At 38.5% G+C, this 15,743-nt stretch overlaps 1 protein-coding gene across 8 annotated transcripts in view; it reads left to right on the top strand.

Annotated features, from left to right (window-relative positions):
• Nucleotides 1–15,743, top strand: part of cabin1 (calcineurin binding protein 1) — a 155,250-nt gene that overhangs the window by 58,929 nt on the left and 80,578 nt on the right. For all 8 annotated transcript variants that reach the window (XM_073911254.1, XM_073911252.1, XM_073911250.1 and 5 more), the window contains 2 exons: nt 6,641–6,817; nt 9,374–9,792. In XM_073911254.1, coding sequence (XP_073767355.1) covers nt 6,641–6,817; nt 9,374–9,792 — 596 coding nt within the window. The remainder of the gene's footprint in view (nt 1–6,640; nt 6,818–9,373; nt 9,793–15,743) is intronic.

Below are 15,743 nucleotides of genomic sequence, written 5' to 3'. Positions count from 1 at the left end.
AATGCTATGCCTCTAAACAAACCGTCTTGTTCATTGCAACTTTTTATTGGAAGCAGTGTTGATGAGCCAATCAGGAAAAAAAGAACAATCTAATAAAATTGACCTGAAATTGGAAATAAAAAAAAAACAGGCCATGACAGCGGTGCAAACTATATATAGTGCTACATTTTGCTAGTGTGCTCTGCTTTGGGGGAAAATGACTCAATCCCCACTTGAGTATTTACTGTGGGTCACATGAGGGCTAATTATGCAGGAGGGCAAACAAAAGTCCTTTTCTTTTGTTGATGACACACTGCAGCACTCTGTTGGTGATTTCCCTCTCAATCATTTCTACACCAAAATTGCTGTCATTTTTCCTCTGGGTCGCGTCCAGACCCTCATACAGACTCTTCAGGATTTTGCGGATCGTTGAATTTAAGACAAAATCAACCAAATGTTGCCCTGTTTTATTTATTTTTTTGATTGTCGCAGATCTTGTGCATCCAGGATACTGTTTACATTCCTGCCGAAGCACCACTTACCACCATCTGCATAGTTTTACATTTAAATATGTTTTATTTATAAATAGAAAGTGCTCATTCAGTTTGCAAAGTCTCAAGTTGTCAATACAGTCTTCTCTTAAACTAGTCTCCCTGTTGAGAGATAAATGGCTCAAAAATCGACATTTTTACAGCTAAATAAATCAAAGACATGCCAAAATTTGTGATAAATTGTCAATTTATTTGCAAAAATCAGATTTTCTTTTCCTCCCACAAAATCCTGAAGGGGCTGCTCATAGTGCTTTTAACCCTTGTGTGCTGTTGGAGATGTTTTTATCCAATCTGGGGTGATTTTAAAGCCTAATTTGGCCACAACTTTCTCTGTGTTTCCGCAAATGGAATAATTTTTGCTGACAAATCTTATTTTGACACATATTTTGGGAAAATTCTTTGTAATTAAAAGAAAAAAAGTCAACAATACACTCTGGGCAAATTAACTACCCTTTCATTATGTTCGGGGCTGTTTTGACCCCATTGACTTCCATTATAACCATATTTTTGGATTGCAAAGCCATGACAGCTAATAATCATGCATTCTTCATTGATGCTGGTTTTTCCAATTGGGAAGAGATAACATTTGTCATTTTTACTGTTGATCAACAGTTGCAGTGCAAAAAAAGCTTAGTTTCTGGCTTTTATATGGAGTATAGTGTAATTGTGCGTTTGCATAAGATGTGGATGAAGCGTCAAGCTCAAGTGATTTACATGTTAAGTCAATGCAAAGACGTAAATAGACATCGTGCGGTGCGAATGACGTAGTGCGAATTGATCGTTTTACGCTGTTGACGCACTTAATATGCAAATCACATGATTCGCTTGAGTTGGAAAGTCTGAACTTTAGCGGACATTCACGCTGCGTTAACCAATCAGGAGCTTGCTCTGTTAGGGGTGTGATGTTTGTACCTGCAGTTGGTGTCCTGAGAGGGAAATCCTCTTGCCAACGTGGGAGAACAGCTCATCAAACTGGGCTTGGTTCAGTCTAAAGCACCGCTGAAAGCTTCCATCATTCAGGTATAGTCTCTGGAGAAGTTGATGAACTCAGAGCTGTGTGCACCTCTCAAATGATCTTATGGAAAATCCACGTTAGCCATTTAACAATGAAACTAGAGTCACCGGGCAGACAGAAACCCCAGCCATGATGGAAATCCACATCTATCGCGAAGTCAATTTGATGCGTGAATGAAGTGAGTACACTCAAAATGTTCACGTGTCTATTTACGCGTGAATATCGCGATTTACTCGCGTACGCTGTGTCTGGTGGGAACGCCCCATTAGAGAGACCTTTGCACACTTACCTTGATATGTTTCAGAAAATAAAAGAGGTCCCAACTTATATTAAGTAGCCTTAACTAATATGTACTCACACAGGAATTAATAATTTGTTACAATGTACTTATTGTGTAAATACATGTATTTATTGTGTATTTATGCTTGATTAAATACCTGTATGTAATTACATCTGTAATTAACTTTTGTAACTACTTTTGTAAATACACTGCTGACCATTCCCTACACCTTAACCCACCCTTAAACCTACCCACACCACCAAACCTGTCCATAACCCAACCTCTATCCCAACTCAATAGCACCACAAGTGTTGTCAAATACTTTATGAACACAGTAAGTACATTGTATTTATTTTTTGATGTAAGTGCATAGTAGTTAATGACACTTAATATAAAGTGGGACCTAAAAAAATAATCAGCTCAACTCTCAGAACATAGTAAGTGTATTTCGGTAAACACACACGATAATCTGCTGCTTTACTCTACAGAACTCCATAGAAAAGCCAGAAATATCTAAAGGGTTAATGCGGTCAACTAATGATTAACAGTAAAAATGACAATGCATGATCAAGAATGCATGATTATATGGTGTCAAGGCATTGCAATAAAAAAAATGTGATTATAATGGAAGTCAATGGGGCAAAACCAGCCCCCAACATAACGAAAGGGTAGTACATTTTAACAGTGCACAAGGGTTAATAAGTCCATAGCAGAGCAGCTAATGTGCGTCCTGGCAGTGTTGTCCTATAGCTGCTAATGCGCCCGACAGGAAGCATCAGTTTTGCGCTGACGCAGCGTTATTTCCTCCCTCACGCTGAGTGTGTGTGCGCGTTGGCGTTCTCTAGAGGAGGGCAGATCACTGTTGCCACTGCGCTCGGTTGTGTCACGGAGGTGATGGTGTGTGCTAATGAATTTCTGCCCTCTGTGCCAAACGCTGACACTCCCAGCATGCTCAGGGGCTTTTTTCCTGCTAGTTTGTGGGCAGCACAAGAAGAATCACATTAACTTTCTTTTCTGGCCTCAATGTTTTGAGCGCTTTGCCCTACCTCTGAAGCAGGCTGGCTGATTTACCCCAAGTAAAGTTCTCTGCTCTGAAAAGTGTTCACCTTTGACCTCTTAAAGGATTGGTTTACCTTATAAATGTAGGTTCTGCCAATATTTACTCAATATAATATCTCTTTGATTGAATACAAACATAGACGTTGATGTAGAATTATTAGCCCCCCTGAAAGTGTTTTCCCTAATTTCTGTTTAACGGAGTGAAGATTTTTCTCAGCACATTTCTAAACATAATAGTTTTATAACTGATTTATTTTATCTTTGCCATGATGACAGTAAATAATATTTGACTATATGTTTTTCAAGATGCTTGTATACAGCTTAAAGTAACATTTAAAGGCTTAACTAGGTTAATTAGTGTAAAGTTAGGGTAATTAGGCAAGTCATTGTATAACAGTAATTTGTTCTGTAGACCAGGGGTTTTCAAAGTGTGAGGCGCGCCTCCCCTGGGGGGCGCCAGAGCATGTCAGGGGAGGCGCGGAAAAATATTATATAATAATAATAATATTATAATAATATATAATAATATTATATAATAAAAATATAATTATTAAGTTTCATTATTATATGTATTTTTTATTATATTTAAACGTTTTAATTGAACAAAGCTAACAAAAATAATACGTCAAAAATAAGAAAACCTTTTTTACCCAGAAGGCCATAGCTGTGAATTTGCTTCTGTTTGGCAAGCCCGCCAATACAGGTATATGCCTGCTAATACAACGGATCGGTTTCTGAGACCCCCCGATTCAAAGCCTTCAAGTTCAGGGCTTAAACCCAAAAGACGACTATATGATGATCAGTATTTGAGTTTAGGATTTACGTGGACAGGACCAGCTGATGAACCACGACCTTTATGTGTGGTTTGTCAAAATCTTTTGGCTAATGACAGCATGAGACCCGCTAAACTTCAACTGTTTTGACTGGGATGGACTGTTCTTGGATCTGTTCTATTCATATTGAACCATCATCCTAGTTTTAAAAACGTTATATTAAAATACTTGTTATTACTCTGTAAATAAATAAATGGATAAGTTGTGTCAAAAGGGAGGCCCACTGTCTTAGACTGTGAAAAACCCTGCTGTAGACAATCCAACACTAATATTGCTTAAGGGGGCTAATAATATTGGCCTTAAAATGGCTTTAAATAAATTAAGAACTGCTTTTATTCTTGCCGAAAAAAAAAACAAATAAGACTTTCTCCAGAAGAAAAAATATTATAGGAAGTACTGAGATAAATTCCTGAATCTGTTAAACATAATTGGGGAAATATTTCAAAAATGAAAATAAAAATTCACAGGAGGACGAATCATTCTGACTTTAACTGTATATGGCAAAATAAAAGTCTGTAAAGCTCACGCTTTATATTCCAAGTCATCTGAAGTCATAAAATAATAATGAACAGCAATCTATCAATGTCTTCTGCAGGCAAATGTTTTTTATTTTCGGTTTCTAAACTCACTTTCGAAACCTTTAAACGTCACTTGGTGTTTACTAGTACAAAATCAGTCATGGACATTTGGATCAGTTTGATGGCGAGTAAATAATGGCAGAATTTTCATCTTTAGGTGAACAGACGTAGTGCTGCAGTGATGACTTTTTATTATTATTTTTATTCTTTATTTAGTTCATTTTCTGTTCAACCATACAATTGAAGGAACATGGTCCAAAGGAAGAATAGAGGTATAATATAATACAACTTCAAAATAAAAGCAGAAGCGGCGTACTATCGTACTTGTATAGATTCCTCACATATAAGGCACACGATGTGTATGGGTGTTTCCCTGTGATGGGTTGCAGCTGGAAGGGCATCCGCTGCGTAAAACATATGCTGGATAAGTTGGCGGTTCATTCCACTGTGGCAACCCCAGATAAATAAAAGGACTTAAGGCTGATTTATACTTCTGTGTTAGTCTTAACCATCTATGAAACTAACTGTTATTTTAGAAATGCTTTCTATTTCCACGACATCTCGGCAAAACACCAGTATAAACTACTATGACAATGATCACCTCAGGTACTGATTATGAGCTTTATTCTTAAATTAAATGCTCTTAATATAAGTTTAAATACTATTTTATGTCACATTTATTGCCAAGCAGCAGCAGATAGCTCACCTCAGATCTATTAATAATGCCTATTATTATTGTGATATATTAATAATAGCCTAGTAATAATGTTAAAGAGGTTTAATATCCATAAATGAATGCCGGGTATTTAAAAGGCACCTATGGTGAAAAATCTACTTTTCAAGCTGTTTGGACAGACATGTGTGTATATAGTGTATAGACTGTCATATTGGGCTGATATAAACACACACACTCCTTTTTTTTCAATTTAACAACATAAAAACTGTGGACCAATTGGAGCGGTGTTCAGACCGACCGCATCTTTACGTAGGAGAGGGGTCCCCCCGCCCACCAATATTGATTGACAGCCTTGTGTCACGATCATATCCTCAGTTTCTTGTTGCACGTCCGCCATTTTCAGCGTGTGTGTCAAAGCGATATCACTAAAGGAACACCCGTGCTCTATTTTTTAGATGAAAAGCTCATTGGGCTCAACACAAGATCAATATTCTCCACATTATTGCTCTAATCGTATGTATTGCTTGTATCTTTTGCGTGGCGCGGCGCCGTGCATTTCGAAGTTCTGGGTTTCTGTCGGGGTGCACGCGGCGGAGCTTCGGGTTGGCGGCTCGGCATCCACGGCGCTGTTGTGTTTGCCCTGGTGGAGGCTTGTGTTTGGAGTTCTGGAATACGTGGTGCGGCGATTCGGGACACTTCATGTTTCTGCCGCGTCACTGAGAGTGTCTGTTGTGCCGTGTTGCGGCGCATTCGGTGCCTCAGTCAAAGTTAATTCAGTGTCTGCGGTTATCAGTCTCAGTGTACAAGCTCGGCACTTGTACACCGAGACTATACAAACTATACACAAATGATTTTGTACTCTCTGCTTGGTCTGTGCCCGAGTCGTACATGTACAGCTGAATGCTGATCCTAGCTTAGCTTAGCTTCTCTCTCTCTGTCTGTCAGCCTGTCTGTTGCAAACACAGAGCGTGGGAGCTTTTGGCTCCGCCCCCTTGATACGATGGGCGGGAAGCCGAAACTAATTTTCATGTGAAGCAACACGCCCCTAAAACAGCAAACTGTGTACACGCCCCCAACATGACACTTTTGAACACATTATAATACAAACATCTGAACTGTGTGTTGAACTGAATCTAAACTGGCACACTCAGAACAACCATAATACTAATATTAAATCATAAAAAAGGGGTAAGCTATGTGCCCTTCAAATGTTTCTGTCGTTTCGCATTGCATTTGGTGCAGACAGCCAAATTGCTCGTCTCTGGAATCTGTCCGTGTGTTGTTAGGATATGGTGTAAACCAAAAACTCATTACTGCAGCACTCTGTTACCATTTCTTTGATTTGTGGAACGTCTTTGGTGCACAACTGTTATTTAATTTATTTCTACCCTCAAATCCAAAACATCGTGCCAGCCAAAGCCTCCCTGCTCTTCAGGTACAGCTGCCATTCATAAATCTGTCAATCCAGCCAATGTTTCCAGCCCTACAGTACTGTATGTCCACTGGAGGAGGACACTACTCAATTCACCCTGGGATATGTGTTGATTTATGTGCTAATTAAGCTATTCTGAAGCAGATTCTGATGTTGTTTTTATTCTGTGAGTATTGACAACAGTTGATGGGGGTGGTCTTGTTGAATGAGGGTAATTGTGTGGTATATTTCCTTCAGAGCAAAGTCAGGACAGCGTCGCTGGCTTGTCGGACTCCAGCTCCTTGCAGGACGTCTTCATGGATGCCACCAGCTCACAGGACAGCAGCCACAAACTCCATCCTGTGAAGTGTAGCATCTTCCCAGAGGATTCAAATGCCACTGGGAAGGAGAAACAGGCCACGGTGGAGGACACAGGTAATGACCACCATACAATAAACATGTACAGTATTATGTTTTTACACATTTCTAGACATAATTGTTTTAATAACTCATTTCTAATTACTGATTTTTTGTCTTTGATGTCCATGATGGTAGGACATAATATTCTTCAAGATACTTGTATTCAGCTTAAACAGACATTTAAAGGCTTAACTAGGTTAATTAGGGTAAAGTTAGGGTAATTAGGCAAGTCATTGTATAACCATATATAAACCATGTATGGTTTTTTCTGTATACAATCCAAAACAAATATTGCTTAAGAGGGCTAATAATATTGACCTTAAAATGGTCTTTAAAAAATTAAAAACTGCTTTTATTCTAGCCAAAATGAAACAAATAAGACTTTCTCGGGAAGAAAAAATATTATAGGAAATACTGTGAAAAATTCCTGAATCTGTTCAACATCATTTGGGAAATATTTGAAAAAAAGATTAACAGCAGGGTGAATAATTTTGGCTCCGACTGTATATACTGCAAAGTTAATGCCATTCATAATACAATGCTTTTTAACACACTTTTAGCTTTGATTAGTAGTAACGACCATTCCAAATATGGTCAATTGTTCATTTCTGTGGTTATAAATAAGCATATAAAATAATTTCTGAACTGTGTAGCTATCAGAGAACTATTTAATTTAATCTCTGCACTTCATTGCACCTTTAAGAAAACATGTATGTAGTTAGCAGTGTTGTGGGTAACACGTTACAAGTAACGTAAGTAATAAGTAACTACATAAACAGTACTGCAAGACACTTTTGGTTTTAACAACAGAACTTTGAAGCTGTAATTAAAATTACAATTTTATTAAAACATTAATATTAAAATATTAAAAATAAAGAATTAATCAGCTGAATAAAAATAAACAGTAAAATATTTAGTAGTAAAAAATTCACTGTTACTACTACTGTTGCTGATAACGCTAAATATAGAATTCTAGCATTATCATTTATACAACCCATATTTATTTTTAGTCTCATTTTCAATCAATGATTCAGCTATTCACTCATAAACTTCATGCTTCATTGCTAGATGATTATTTTTGACCACTGGAATGAGACACAGCTTGTGTTTGCACTCGATAAACATTGGTGAAGTGCAGTGAACTGATGACCAGGCATGGGACGATAAGCGGTTAAAATTTTCTCATACCGTTCCAATGATACACAGTAGAACTCAGAATTATTCGCCCCCCTTTGAATTTATTTATTTTTTTATATTTTCCAAATGATGTTTAACAGGGCAAGGAAATTTTCACAGTATTTCTAATAATAATTTTTCTTCTAAAGAAAGTCTTATTTGTTTTATTTTGGCGAGAATAAAACCAGTTTAAAATTTTTTAAGCACCATTTTAAGGTCAATATTATTAGCCTTTTTAAGCTATATATATTTTTTTGATAGTCTACAGAACAAACCATCAATATACAGTAACTTGCCTAATTACCCTAACCTGCCCAGTTAACCTAATTAACCTAGTTAAGCCTTTAAATGTCACTTTAAGCTGTATAGAAGTGTCTTGAAGAATGACAAAGATAAAATAAATCAGTTATTAGGAACGAGTTATTAAAACTATTATGTTTATAAATGTGTTGAAGAAATCTTTTGTTCTTTAAACGTAAAATGTGGAAAAAAATAAACAGGGGCGCTAATAATTCAGGGGGGCTAATAATTCTGACTTCAACTGTATGTAAAGTTTTTTTAACATGTTTTTTGCGACTATTTTATTTAGTTTTTTTTTTTTTTGACCCTCCACATCAAAAGCTACTGTTCCAAATTATATTTAATGTTTCTTAAAATAAAACAGAATGTGTTCAAAAAAAAATTTTAAGTTTTTTTTCTCGGACATTAAAAAACAATGTATTTTAGAGTAATGTAATACCGTGAAACCGTGAAATTTTTATCCAAGATTATCATAACGTCACAATCTTATACCGGCCCATGCCTACTGATGCCCTTCACAGCCAATAACATTAATTTCTGTTGAGCACCGGTGAATTCTGTGGCAGGTCAGCTGTGTTTAAGAACGCGATCAGTGTTTAAATTGATGTTTTTCAAATTTCAGTTCCTAAATTTTGTATCGTGGCAGGTCTAATATAGTGAAAGAATCAGATCATTAACTTGAGTTGGATAAATGGCATCTAAAACGTGTGTTTGGGAAATAAAACATTAGCTAGCTAGTGCCATTTCCATTAACTTCGCTGAAAATGATGTCTGATATCCCTTTTTATTTTCACTATCCACTCAGAACGGACATTCAGGTCACTCGGAAGAAAGTGAACTTATAAATTTGTGTCACTTTCTCTTTGCTGATGAGATAAACAGCCAGGTACACATTGTTTCTGTGTAACTCAGGTAATACTTCCGGGTTTCTTCCCACCGCAGCCTCGATTTTGCTTTTAAAATGGCGACTGTGTGATATCAGTCTATAAACCAGTCGTTAAGCTCCCTTGGCCAGTGTAAAAAAGCTACATCTACAGGGGGAAAGCACCCTTAACTAAACTAAAAAGCAGCATCTGTGCTTCTGAAATCCTACAGGCCCCCTGGAGGACAAAAACATGGACTTCAGCTCCGCCACCCTGTCCCAGGAGTCCTCCGTCACGCAGGAGTCCTCAGACACCACTTTATCCATCACGTCCCCTGAGGCCTCCGTCCCGAAGACTCCCACAGCAGACCCGCTGAGCCAGGCTCCATCTGTCCCGCAGCCACCCACCACGCCAAACAGACCGCACCCGCAGACGGGGCCCTCCAGCGAGAGCAAGCGCAGGCCGGAGCCGCCCCCTCCACTGGAGGCCATGGAGCTGCCCAAGGCTCTGCCGGCGGGACGAGAGGAGCAGAGGAAAACACTAGTGGACGTGTGTGTGCGCTGTCTGTTCCTGTGTCTGAGCCGCTACCCACAGCACTACAAGAGTCTGTACCGTCTGGCACACCTCTACGCCTACAGCAACACACACAAGGTGAACACACACACACACACACACACACACACACACACACACACACACACATATATATATATACACATATACTAGGGGTGTAAGCAATCTCAATTGATCCATACAGATCACAACACATGGTTTGGAACGGCTTTGACCTGCAGACTGCATGGTGGCTCAGTGGTTAGCACTTAGAGCAAGAAGGTCGCTGGGTCGAGTCCCGGCTGGACCAGTTTTTACATCGAGTTTGCATGTTCTCCCCATGTTGGCGTGGGTTTCCTCCGGGTGCTCCGGTTTCCCCCACAGTCCAAACACATGTGCTATAGGTTAATGGTCCCCAACCTTTTTCTAACTGCGGACCGGTCAACGATTGACCATTTTACTACAGACCAAGGGGTTGAAATAATAATAATAATAATAATAATAAACGTGAATCCACTGTGTACTCATATGGAACTTTATTAGCACATTGCTCCAACATTACAATGCTATTATAACATTAGGAAGTAATAACTTTATTAACACATTGCTCCAACAATATTATAACATCAAAAACTGTCCGTAACGCTAAATCAATGCGAGCCCTGAGCTTGTTTCTTTGCAACGAGATGGTCCCATCTGGGGGTAATGGCAGAAGGAAGATTGCCGGAAGAACGCGTGCACGTCTAGAACGTGCTGACGTCTGCTTTAGCCAATCAGAACAGTCAGACGCAGTCACATCCGCGCGGTTTATGAGAAAAGCCTTTTGAATATTTTTCCAGACACATTCAGCTGCTAGAAATTAGTCAGATAACGTTTATATGGTAACACTTTACAATAAGGTTCATTAGTTAATGCATTGGCTAACATGAACTAATCATGAACAACACATGAACAACATTTATTAATCATAATTGAACATTTACTAATCCATTATTAACATTCGAGTCCATGCTTGTTAACAGTAGTTAATGCACCATGAGTTAACATGAACCAACAATGAACTATTGTATTTTCATTAACTAACGTTAACTAGCATGAATAAATACAGTAGTAAATGCATTGTTCATTGTTTGTTCATCTTAGTAAATGCATTAATTAACATTAACTAATGAACCTTATTGTAAAGTGTGACCGTTTATATGTTCATCTTAATGCCAACCGTGTAAATAATTATCGATTAGATGCGTATGATAAGCCGTTGTTTGTTTACCTTAAAGCTTTGCGTGTGCCCGTGAAACAGCCCGTGAACGCCAGCACACGCACATATCATGTACATCTCGACTTGCGAAAGTGTTTCTCTATGTGTTTTCTCGAAGCTGTTCACAACACTGATACATCCACAGAGTTTGTGATGTTGTCAAATATTTACAAACACAAGCGCAGCCGTTTAGAGCTCATTTCTGGTTAGTGATGTCACAATTTACTGGTATTTTGGAATGGATGTGTGAATAGTCTTTTCCGGAAAAATTCCGTAACGTCCTCGCCTGTGTGGACAGCGCTTTTTTGAATTTACCGATAATCATTCTGGAAATTTTCCATATATTTACCGGCATCACTGCGTGAAAGGGGCTATTGACAACCGAAGTGTGTTGCTTGTGTCCAGTCTACTCCTTTGCCTCGGGTTTTTGGACCACGGACATGCTTTATTCAGCTGGTTTGTTGACAAATATTTCTCGTATCCATTCATTGGCTGTTTGTGGGTCCTTTGAGGTTGGGAAGTAGCGCTCAAACTCCTTTAACAGCGAAGACTGGTGATCGTGCACCAGCTTGGTGAGTGAGGGCGCAGGCTCAGACTCACACAAAATCACCGCTAATGTTTGAAACTAGGGATGGGAAGATTAACCGATATGTATCGATACGCGGTCATGCGCGTGCACGATGCGAGTGCATCGGTAGAGCAGCAGAGGATGAATGAAATTTTGGAAGCAAATCGAGATGCATCGGTTTTTGCGAGATGCATCGGTTTTTCCAAGGTACAACTTATATTTTTAATATAGAATGTATTTTTTATTTATTAACAAGTGTTGTCAACCTGTTTTTGGCGCATAATTTAATCGACCTACATAAAGTATGCCTTAGCAACGGACTTGCGGATGTGTACACTCACACTACAACTCAGTGTATCAGGTGTGCGGATGAAGCTAGTGGTGCGCCCTCAGAAAGTGCGAGAAGCAAAACAAACATTTTATTCCCCACTGAGTTTTAAATCTAAAGTATGGCAACATTATGGATTCTGCAAAAAGGATGGACGACTTGACAGGACAGATGCAATTTGCAAAATGTGCCGCGCATCTGTAAAATACACGGGCAGTACGACTAATCTGAAATCTCACTTGAAGCGGCGCCTCGGTGTTGTTGTGGAAGCATCTTCCAGTGTTCCTGCATCCCCGGCTTCCTGCTCTGCTTCAACTGTAGCTACAGTACCAGCTCCAAAAGTGGTGAGAAAAGCATTGAAAGTTTTCTCCATGCGCAACAGTTTTGTGCGCTCTACGCCAATAACGAATGCTATTGCATTGTTCATCGGCAAAGATATTCAGCCTAGTGTCACGGAGAACGAAGGTTTTAAACACCTCCTCCTGTTAATTTGTATTTATTTATATTTTTATTAGCCTGTTGTTTACAGTGACAGTGATGTTTCAAAGCAGCATAACACTGCTAGTTCATCACCTTAAGTTTTGAATATTCAGTGGCACAATATATCTTTGTAAAACTTGTTTTCATAGTTGAAAAGTTAAATCACAATTCTTGTTGTGCAATGCTCAACCTTTATGTTGAAAGAGTGCAAATATATACATTTATAATATATATTGCACTTATACATTTTGTTTATCTTGAAAATACTTAAATAATATGTGCTATATGTTCTAAAATGGCCCTCTACTGTAAACTGACACTCTGGCTCTGAGAGAAAAGCTAGTTTGTAAAAAAAGTCTTGGTTTTGCTTGGTTTATAAATAATCAAACTCATTCAATGGCACAGCATCCTCTTTCACATCATCTCATAAACTTGATCTAATTAGTTAGTGCTGAAATATCGCATTGTATCGTGATATGGGTGTGAATCGTATCGTGTTGCATCGCAATATGTCACAAATGTATCGCTCATATATCGGATCGTATTCTTTGTATCGAGATGCGTATCGGATCGGCATTATAGCTTAGATGCTCAACCCTATTTGAAACGTGTCTAATATGCCTCTGTTCCCGCGCCATCTTCACAACTCCAGTTTGGCTTTAAATGCAGCTACTTTATCTGCCAACTTAAAGATAATTCATTCTTGTGCGACCCGGTACTGATTGATCCACGGACTGGTACCGGTCCCGGGGGTGGGGGACCACTGCTATAGGTGATTTGAGTGAACTAAATTGGCCGAGTGTGTGTGAATGTGAGTGTGTATGAGTGTTTCCCTGTACCAAGTTGTGAGTTTAAAAGCATCTGCTGTGTAAAACATATGCTGGAATAGTTGGTGGTTCATTCCACTGTGGCGACCTCTGATAAATTAGGGGCTAAGCTAAATGAAAATGAATGACTGAATGTGGGATTAATCCTAAATTAGTATCGATGGCAGAGAGATCGCCTTCCACGTCATTGCAATATCATGTGCCAAAGCTTTCCTGTAAAATAAAATGATGACTAAAGAAATTGTGGCGCCACCTAAAAGCTTTCTTATTAATTAAAGGGGTTTTCTGTCACCACTTGTGTAGTTTATAATAATGCATTCAGTGTGGAGCCGCACAGTTGAACATTAAAAGATCGGGATCGCTGTGGCACAGTAGGTAGTGCTGTCGCCTCACAGCAAGAAGGTCACTGGTTTGAGCCTCGGCTGGACCAGTTTCTACATAGAGTTTGCATCAGTTGGCATTTCTGTGTGGAGTTTGCATGTTCTTCCTGCATTCGTGTTGGTTTCCTCCGGGTGCTCCGGTTTCCCCCACACATGCGGTGGGTAGGCTAAATTGTCTGTAGTGTTTGAGTGCGTATGGATGTTTCCCAGAGATGGGTTGCAGTTGAAAAGGCGTCCGCTGTGTAAAAACATATGGTGGATAAGTTGTCGGTTCATTCCGCTGTGGTGACCCCAGATTAATAAAGGGACTAAGCCGAAAAGAAGATGAATAAATGAATTCAGCCGGTTATTTCTTTTTTCATTATTAAAATTAATAGAGCCAAGAGGGATGATCTCATATTCACCAGTGTATGTGTGTGTTTTTGATGCGTGTTGGATGGTACAGCTCACAGATAATAATACTGTGCCCACTCTCCACATGGAGCCAAGTTTAGCTGACGCCAGAATATTGTGTAACACCACTGACCACTGAACAAACCACTCGCTCTCGCATGAAGTCTGACGCTGCTGTGTGGTTGATTGTGTGTGTGTGTGTGTGAGGCCTGAGGGGTTTCCCCACTCCTACAGTACATATGTGGTCAAGTCCTGTAAACAAAAAAATAACAATCTACATTCTGCTTGGTTAAAGATAGACCCCAACAGAATCTGTTTTAGCCCATCATCAATTTTGTTTATTTACTTGAGTGAATGTGTGTAAATCTATATTTAATCAGTTCTTAAATTAATTTCAGTAATATTATTGACTAATAAGAGATTGTACTGATTTATGTACAGTGCAGTTTGTAATATTTTCTGTCTATTAGTCGAGATATTATATGAGAGACTTGCTTTGTTTAGCAAGTAAAGTGGATTTAATTGGATTTACAATTTAAATGTTAAATAAAAGTTAAAAAGATATTATTTTTTATTTCACATATTAAGGTTTTAGTTATGATACTCCCAAAATAATTCCACAGAAATCTGCAGATTTTTACCAAAATTCTTGGCAGAAATAGCAAAAAACGTCCGCAGATTCTGCCTGGCCCTAGTTAAAGGTGTTTGTGTTGAGGTCGTATGTTGATGAGCCCTCATACGTGTTAAATTACGCCGTATGCACTGTACAAAAAAGCAGTGATTAAGTACTTTAAAAAGGAAGTTAAACCTGTTGCCTTAAAAGCAACAAGTTGACTTTACTTAAATTAAAGTGTTTAAATTTACTCAGTTTAGGTAGCTATTCTCAATATTAAATCTGTCTATTATTGAAATATTGTTTTCTAAATTTGTATTTGTAAATGATTTATTATGCATCCATATGAGAACGCCTAGTGCTGTTCTGCAAAAAAAACAAGAATGTCAAATACATTTCTAAAAACATTTTATATTCGTTAATCATTCTCTCATTGGCCACTTTATTAGGTACTTTTGCCTTCAGAACTGCCTTAATCCTTCATGGCATAGATTCAACAAGGTACTGAAAATATTCCTCAGAGATTTTTCTCCATATTGACATGATAGCATCACACCATTCTCTGCAAACCATAGAGATGGTTGTGCGTGAAAATCCCAGTAGATCAGCAGTTTCTGAAATACTCAGACCAGCCTGTCTGGCACCAACAACCATGTTCAAAGTCACTTAAATCCCCTTTCTTCCCTATTCTGATGCTCGCTTTGAACTGCAGTAGATTGTCTTGACCAGTCTACATGCCTAAGTTGCTGCCATGTGATTGGCTGATTAGAAATTTCAGTAACGATCAGTTGGAATCAATTAAACTTTTCTAAGAGAGAGAAAGAGAGACTGTGCTGTGGGAACACCAGAGCAGAGCTCATTAATATTCATGACCATTCCAAATATGGTCAAAGACGATTTTCTGATTCTAAGGTTATTTCTGGGGATGTAAATGATCAAATAAAACCATTTATGGAGATTTTTTTAACTTGAATATCAGAGGATAGTTTACCTTTTTGAACCAATGCACTCTATGGCACTTTTAAATATTTGTTTTAAGGCCTGAAATAAAGCAGAATACTCTTATGGGCTACTGTTGGTGCGTTTGCATAAGGTTTCATTAAAGCTTAAAAGATGATGATCAGTGCGTGCAAAAAGAGTAATTAATTGAATTAATAATAATACAATTATTGGTTACACCGAAGAAAAATAATCGCAGCGTCT

Source organism: Danio rerio, chromosome 8 (assembly GCF_049306965.1).
Source record: "Danio rerio strain Tuebingen ecotype United States chromosome 8, GRCz12tu, whole genome shotgun sequence".
Taxonomy (NCBI): domain Eukaryota; kingdom Metazoa; phylum Chordata; class Actinopteri; order Cypriniformes; family Danionidae; genus Danio; species Danio rerio.
The sequence above is the reverse complement of the archived record's forward strand: the minus strand, read 5'-3'. Positions and strand labels throughout refer to the sequence as shown.